General features: G+C 36.3%; 1 protein-coding gene across 1 annotated transcript; it reads right to left on the reverse strand.

Annotated features, from left to right (window-relative positions):
* Positions 1-3,919: 3,919 nt before the first annotated feature.
* LOC137809316 (uncharacterized) lies at positions 3,920-7,657 on the reverse strand. Its single transcript, XM_068610445.1, has 3 exons — positions 7,443-7,657; positions 6,705-7,069; positions 3,920-4,002 (listed from the first exon to the last, which is right to left on the reverse strand). Exons 1-3 carry the CDS (start codon positions 7,655-7,657, stop codon positions 3,920-3,922), a joined length of 663 nt encoding a protein of 220 aa, XP_068466546.1.
* Between the last annotated feature and the right edge of the window lie 738 nt (positions 7,658-8,395).

Here is an 8,395-nt window from a genome sequence, read left to right on the forward strand (position 1 = left end):
CATTTAACGTAAGAATTCTCATTGGTAACCCATAACCTCCCTCACTTCCCTTTGGAGTTTCAAACTCCTATCCCTTTTTTCTAATTCTTCTAGGCTAACCATGACATTACCTTCATCCCTACATGTAGCCCCTAATTGTTTACCCAATTCCCATACCTGAATCGTTTCTAGACTTCCATGTTTCAACCAGAACAAACGATTATAGTTATTTATTGCCATATCAGAAACAGAATTACTAATATGAGATAGAGCTGACCTTACATTCTTGCGTTCTTCCCACTTGTTGTTTTTGCTTGATTCGCCCACCCAAAAAATTATTCTTTCCATTGTAGAGGATGAATTAATTGTGACCGGTTCAATGCCTTGTTTTGTTTGATTGTCCATAACATTCGCAACCAATTGATCCCCCTTATTTGTTGGTTTGTCGAACGGTGCATATGTGTCCCTTATTCTGCTTAAACTCGAACCAGATTGAAAATGGGTGTTCGTGTGTTTGTGCTTCGTTTCGTTTGAATTTTGTTTGAGAGGTGATTGGTATGCCTCCCTTGTTTGTGACCCACGTAGAGAGTCTTCCATCCTCGGTAGAGAGCCTTGTGCCGCCGGTGGCAAAGCCTTACTCACATCCGCCATCGATGTCTCCTCGGCGACCTTTCTTACCTTTTCAAAATCCCTGCTCCCTGATTGCACTGAAGCATTAGACGCTATTGAGTCAGCCTCCGTTTCAGAACCTTCAGATTCTTCGCTCCGATGGCATTGACAAAGTTTATAATCTGGAACTGTGCATTCTTCCTCCACCGAAACCTGATACAAAACATCGTTGATTTTCATATAGCTAGTAATCTTTGCCTCACACCCCACTGATACTCTAATTATAAACCTTGCGTACTCCATCTCTTCCAATGCTAGAGTTGCTTCATCAACCTCAATGAGGGTTCCCAATAATGCTGCGATGTGTTTGAAACAATCATAATTCCATAGCTTCAAAGGTAATCCTCTACATCTCACCCATACCAGTTTGTCTACCGCTACAAATTGCTCATTCCAAGGAATAATTGTGTCGAACATTTCTTGGAACCATTCTTTATTCTCCTCTATGACTTCTTTGATCGTCATTTCATTTTCTCCCTTCAGTAACACATGGAATCCCCCCAAGAATTTTAACCTTTATATAGCCAAGACCTCCCAAAATAAAGCTTTCGTTCAATCCTAATATTTTTCTTAAATCCGACACTCTGGGAGTTCCCCCCTGGTTCTTAACCATTCTCTAGGAGTTTCTTCTGCTTTAAAGTGAATAGTGTGCAAACTTCCCCTGTTCTGCAATTGTGCTCTGTTTCCATTACCATACTTGACAGTGTTTGCATACGTGTTTGTTCCTTTTGCCCTCCACACTTTTTTAATTTCTTTCTCTAGCTCTAATGCCTTCTCTTTCAGCTTTGCATTCCACTCCTTTCTTGTTTCTGTTGCTCTGATGTATTTAGGTCTATTAGCATTTAATTTCCTACTCCCAATCCATATTGTATTAAGATGATATTCCAGCTCCCTAACATTCTGTATTCCATGAAATCTAACAAATCCAAACCTTTGCTTCTTTATATTTAATCTGTTAGAGATGAAGACATCACTCACTCTTCCCCATCTTCGGAAAATTTTCCACAAATCGAACTCTTTAAGATCAAAGGGGAAGTTAGAGAAAAAGAAAGGTGTTCCTTCCATTGTACAATCACATAGAGATAATACCCCTCCAATGTTTTAACAATAATCAATAGATGTTAACTCCTTACAACAACACTACCTAATGGAACTCGAGCATTAATACCATTCTACAAATGAGTATTAAAAGAAACTATATTATATTCCATGCATGTCTAAGCTTTCATCTGTGTCATGTAAATTATTTATCTTTTTTATTTATTCTTACTTTCTTTCACACTCTGCAAACAAAAAATTAAGATTAAAATCAAAGAAAAAATGTTATATTTAATTAGGTTGGTTGAAATTCGGATTTTTTTGTTCTGATATATATAAGCCAAAACAGTTCAATTAATATTGATTGTAATGGTTGAGTTATCATCTTACAGTAAAAATACATAAACTGTTATATTTTTCAAATTTGTAGCTTCATTTATTTTTTATTTATATATTTTAATAGTTAATTATTCACTTTATTTAATATTTATATTTTTTTAGTTGTCTATATAAATATATATATATATATATATATAATTAACCTTTATGCCCTCTTATATATAAATTGCAATATAAACATGTTGAAATCAGACACTTAAAAATACTAGATAAGATTATAAAAAATTCAAAAAATGTAATGAAAGAAAAAATTTATTACTAAAGATAATATGATTCGACTAACACCCGTAAAACAAAGTTATTATGAAGAATAATTAAAGTTTCTTCACTTTATCAAATTGTCAAACATTTTGAAGTTAATTAAAACTCTTGAAGTACAGTTGAAAAGTGGGAGTAATTATAATTCAGTAGTCAAAGTAAAAAGTGGTCAAAGACCATTTAACAAGTAAAAAAATGAAATTTGTTTTTAAAGCATGGTTAAAATCTATTAATTAATTATATTATTATTATTTGCAACAATCACATTTTATTTCTTAATTATTACTTTTTAATAGTGTTCTTTTTAACAAATAATAAAATTAATTAAAATGGGAACATTTTAAGGGTGTCCAAGGTAAAGGATTCCCACATAATGAAAGTAAAAAAAAAACTAAAAGAGTTGTTGCCATGACAACACCTATATACTTACAGCAGAACAAAAACTGCACCTACAATCCTAAAAAAAAACAACACCCAAAGAAGCGTTTTACACTAGAAAAGATTTTACCAACACCACCAATATCAGCACCGGCATGATTCGGCTCTATTGTTCCCAGCTCCCACCAAGTTACCATTCAACATATTTTAGTGTTTGTATATCAAGAACATGATCTTGGGAGTAACATGGCATCTTTCCTTTGAACCTGAAGATTTCCTTCGACTCTTACACTAGATAGAGTCTCGTAAACTTTGACAACACCAGCATCATCAATCCGCCCCCGCCATCAGCAGAACCAGTCATAAAAATCAGCCGTTGGACCTGTATTCTCTTCAACGCATGAACCTCTGGGATTCCTTTACATAAAGACTCTTCCATCCTTCCTTCCAGCAAAAGTGACTCCCACGTGAACCTTCCAAGTTCTATTCCTCTGCATTCCCCTCTATCATTGATTATTCACTGCTTCCCTACAGCTTTACTTGCTCCAAAGAACACTACCTTCTACACCTTTCAACTAATTCAAGATAGAAAACATACCCATAACATTGGTCAATGAATAAGACAAATGATTGGACTTGTGCCAAAGTAAAAAATTTCTCTACATCTATCTTTGCTTAGTTAAAAATAACCTTGTTATATGCTTCCAAGTGCACCATACCACTGAAACTCAGACTTTTCCATAATTTGTTGCCTTCTTGATTAAAACATATACAAGAGAATTGTTCGAAATGATGAATCAAGTCATTGTGGTTTACTGAACTAATCCCTATCCAGCTAAAGCACATATTCCATACTTTAATTGATACCTTACATGAAACAAGAATGTGTGAAGTTGACTCCTCCTCCCTCCCACATAAAACACATAGAGTATCCCCCAATATCTCACCCCTTTTATGCAAATTCTGCTTAGTTGATATCCTATCCGAAAGGGCCCTCCACACGTAAAATTGAGCTGAGGGCATAACCTTTAAATTCCAAAGATATTCAAACACCACTGACACCCCCCAGATCTCTGATTTACTAACTTATTATAAGCAGATTTTACCGAGAATGTGTATGATGGAGGATCATTCCATAACCGTAAGTCCTCTTTATCTGGGCGTAGTGACACATGTGATATACTTTCCATAAAATCCTCTACCATAGTGCTTTCCCACTCAAATCATTCTCTTCTCTAACTAAATTTCCACTCTCACCCTTCTGTAGACCATCTTCTGAAACTACAAATAGTCTCGTCTTTAAGCTCAGAGTTATTATATATTCTTTCATACCTTCCTTTGAGTTGACCATTGGCTAGCCATTCATCTTCCCAAAATTTGATCTTCTCCCCGGATCCAAGTTGCTAAACCATATTTGAATTGAACCATTTGTCACCTTGGTCTGATAGGCTGACTTTGGATAAATCATTCCACCATCTAGATTTATACCTATTTCGATTCAGTGTAAATGAATTTGTCGTCCTCCAAAATCCGTACTTGATTCAAGAACATCCTTCCAAAGACCATTCTTAGAGGAGCCCATTCTCCATAACCATTTTTCCAAGAGTGCCTTATTGAACAAATCAATGCTTCTAATACCTAAGTCTCCCTCCTCTTTCGCTTTACAAATGTTCTCCCAGCTAGTCCAGACAATTTTCCTCCCTTCCGCTCCCCACCCCCACAAAAACTTTCTCTATAATTTTGTGATCTCCTTGCACACTCCAACCGGGGCTTTAAAAAAAGATAGAAAGAATAGTGGTATGACATTGGTAACAAATTTTATAAGGAAAACTCTACCCGCAAAGGAGAGGTTCCTCCCCTTCCATACCGAAAGTTTCTTTCTTATCTTCGATATCACTGGTTTCCATAATGAACGCCTAGATTGATTACCACCAATAGGTAGACCTAAGTATGTGAATGGTATATCCATTAGGCCGTAATGGAGTATTTCTGAATACATTTTAACCTCATAACTGTCTACTCCAATTGCACCAATTTTTCTTTTTGTGGAAGTTTACTCTGAGGCCAGAGCTTAATTCGAAACATCTTAAAATAGCCTTGATATTTTGTACATTTGATTCGCATACAAAAACGGTGTCATCAGCAAATTGGAGTAGATTCACATTCACCTTTTTATCCTCGACTTTTAATCCCGAAAACAAGTTTTTTCCTTGTCGCTTGTTTTACTAGTCTAGCCAAACCTTGTGCAACAATCAGAAACAAAAACAGTGCCAACGGATCCCCTAGTCTAAGGCCTCTAAACAGTTTGAATTTTTTGTCAGGCTACCGTTTACCAATGTCGAGATAGTAGCAGATTCAAGGCATGCTCTAATCCACTGTATCCAATTTTCACAGAACCTTAATCTTCTCATCATGAAGAGTAAGAACTCCCAACTCACTGAGTTGTACGCCTTTTCGAAGTCAAGTTTTACAATCACCCCGCTTTTTCTCCTTCTTTTCAAATCATCCATGACCTCATTCACTATAGGACACTATCTAATAATCCTCTACTAGATTAAAAAAAAAAAAAAACTGATTGTGACCCATCTATCACCTTCTCAATAACTTTTTTAATCCTACTACATAGCACTTTGGTCAGAATCTTGTACAAACGTACTACAAGTGAGATGAGTCTATACTTTTCAAGAGATTGAGGATTCTCATACTTTAGGATCAACGTTATGAATGAGCATTGTGTCTAAGGTGGATGGGTATTGTCTTTGTTCAGCACAAGGACCTCTTAATTCACTTTGAGAGCTTCCACCTAACTCATTTAACTACTAAGCAAAATCAAGTCTGGAAGGGCCTATGGGTTGCAATTGTTCGGAGCATATGGGATCAGAGAAATCTAATTGTGTTTAAACAAGGGATATCGGACGCTGAAGAAATCTTCCATTCAGCTCAATTGGCCACTTGGTTATGTTTGAAGTTTGGGGCGGCTCCCTTTAGATATTCCTACTCGGATTGGATTCTTAATCCAAACATTTGTTTGCAAAGTTACTGATATGGAGGAGGATGTTGAGATGTTTCTGTATCTTCATGTCATGTATTAGGTAACTGTGCTAGCTAGGAGTGGGGCGAGGATGGCAGGTAGGTGTGGTGGCAATGTTGTTAAATTAAATAGCAGGTTTCTAGTTTTGGAGTTTTAATCTGGCATTTGTTATAAGAGTAGGGAGGCCTTTACAGGTTTGGTATAGGGATGTGGGGGGTAAGGGGACTTCGATTTTTTTAGCACAGGTTTAAGGAGAAGTTGGGGTGTTGCAGGGTGGAAATATGTTCTGTAGATGTAATGGTTCAGGAAAAGGAAATGATATAATCCTTGCTGGAGTATTTTCTTGCAGGCTATAAGGTGGATGTGAGGATAGGAAATAAGGTGCTTCTGGTCCCGAGCAGGCGCTGGTTCAAGGATGTCTGGTTTGCTAGTTGGCTTTCAGGAAGTTCTGATGCCATAGTTTGGAGTTAGAAGTCGTTCAGAGGTGTGGAAGGGAGGTTTGAAGTTGCTCTGTGATAGACAAAGAATGCTGGTAGTTCTGTTTTGTACAGATTAAGGGGTATAAAAGAAAGGTAGGTTTGGCTTCTAGCTGGTTTTTTTTCCTGATTCTCAAAAGATGCAGTTGTGTTGGGGTTAGCATATGAAGACACGTGATGGGGTCTTCGAGCTTTATAGCGCGGTGCATACCAGCCCATGCGGTCACAGATCTGTTTTCTCTGAAGATTTGGTTAAAATAGGTGATGGTTGTGGGTCCGCTAGGAGCTAATAGGAAATGGTTTTAACTTTTACTAGGATCTGTTTGTTTTGCTTGTAAGGTGTTTTTTAAGAGTTTATATTTACCTTTGTATTGGGCTACTTGGTTTTTGTACATGGGTTGGGGTACCCCTGAAGTACCTCTTTTATTCTATTATATTCTTTGCTGATCGAAATAAATAAATGAATGAGGCATTACATCCCTTTGGGATCTTCCCCTCGCTGTGAAAGTGTTTTACTGCTCCCATCACATCCTTTTCTAGCAAACCCCAATGCTTTTTAATAAAACTGAAAGTTACTTCGTCTAGGCCAGGGCTTTTACTACTATCACAATTCCAAATAGCATCCTTAATTTCTTTATCGTCAAAAGGATCAGTCAAGAACATGTTATCATAGTCTATTAACTCCTTAAATTCAACATTATCCAACCTAACACCAATATCCTCGACAACCGACATCTTTTTCTTGTAGAAATCTTTAACCAACTCCTTTACCGTATTTGGCTCTTCCACCCATTTGTCAGAGATATGGCAATGTATTCCTTTGATCTCATTCTTCATCCTCCTACATTTAATTGATGCATGATAGTATTTAGAATTAGAATCCCCCTTCTTGAACCATAGTGCTCTTGACTTTTGTTGTAGTAAAGATTCATTCCTCATATTGATATCTTGTAACTAGTTCAAAAGTTCTTTGCATTCCCTTATCTTGTTTTCATCCAATTCGTCTATCAAACTCTTGTATTTTATTAAAAATATCAATTTTGATCTTGTCTGTATATGCAAAGACATCTTTGTTCCATCCTTTCATGTCACTCTTTAGCATTTTCAATTTCTCTTTTAACACTAAAATTTTGTTTCCCTGAACCAAATAACTTTCCCATTTGTTTTTAACAAAGTTGTCAAACTCCTTATCTTCCTGCCAAATGTCAAGAAACCTGAATGGTTTTGGTCCCCAATCTGTCATGTTTGATTTTAGCAACAATGCACAATGATCAGATATTTGTCTATCTAAGACAAATTGTTTGCTACCCGGCCAATGTTGCAACCATTCAAAGGTGGTTAAAAACCTGTCAAGCCTGCTCTTAGCCTTGCCATTAGGTCTATACCAGGTATATTTCCTTCCAATACAAGGTATATCAACCATCTCCATACTATCAATGAAATTATTAAAACCTTGCATTTCTCTCTTATTACCACTGGCTTGACTTATCCCCCTTCATTCCCCTTCACTTCTTATAGAATTGAAATCCCCCAATATGCTCCATGAGTTACAAGGTTCCCTTTGTCTGATTTCTTTTAAATCCTCCCACATTTGCATTTTCGTTTGTAGATTACATGAAGAATACACATTTGCAATAACAACAGGAATATTGCTCTCCCTATAAAACCCAAAAAAACACTATGAACCATTTATAAATAATATGATTAGAACACTGGAAAAAAAAATGTGTGCCATATTGTAAGAATACCACCTGCTCCATTAACTAGTTCGTTGTAGAAATAATCTATATCATTATCCCCCCATAACTGACAACAATTGTTTAAACTGACATTTACAATTTTCCCTTCTTGCAAGCATACCATTCTGATACCTTCCTTCCTAATGATATCCTTAATATATCTCCACTTCACAGGACTACCAAATCCTCTCACATTTATAGATATAATTCTCATTGATAACCATATTTTCCCCCGCTTCCCTTTGGGATTTTAAAATCCTATCCCTTTTTTCAAGTTCTTCCAGGCTTACCATAATATTTCCTTCATTCCCACATGTAGCACCTAACTGTTTACCCAATTCCCATAATTTAATCATTTATAAACTTCCATGTTTTAACCAAAATAAACGATTGCAGTTATTTATAGCCATGTCAGAAACATAATTACT

The sequence above is a fragment of the Phaseolus vulgaris genome, chromosome 2 (assembly GCF_000499845.2).
Source record: "Phaseolus vulgaris cultivar G19833 chromosome 2, P. vulgaris v2.0, whole genome shotgun sequence".
NCBI classification, from domain to species: domain Eukaryota; kingdom Viridiplantae; phylum Streptophyta; class Magnoliopsida; order Fabales; family Fabaceae; genus Phaseolus; species Phaseolus vulgaris.

Excerpts from the sequence above, each read along its gene's own strand:
- LOC137809316 (XM_068610445.1), bottom strand. The coding sequence starts at position 7,657 with ATGGAGATGGTTGATATACCTTGTATTGGAAGGAAATATACCTGGTAT. Across the intron at positions 7,070-7,442 it reads TGGGGACCAAAACCATTCAG|GAGGATGAAGAATGAGATCA; the intron begins GTTTCTTGACAT and ends AATTAAATGTAG. Across the intron at positions 4,003-6,704 it reads GGGGAAGATCCCAAAGGGAT|TTTCAGAAGATGGTCTACAG; the intron begins GTAATGCCTCAT and ends GACTATTTGTAG.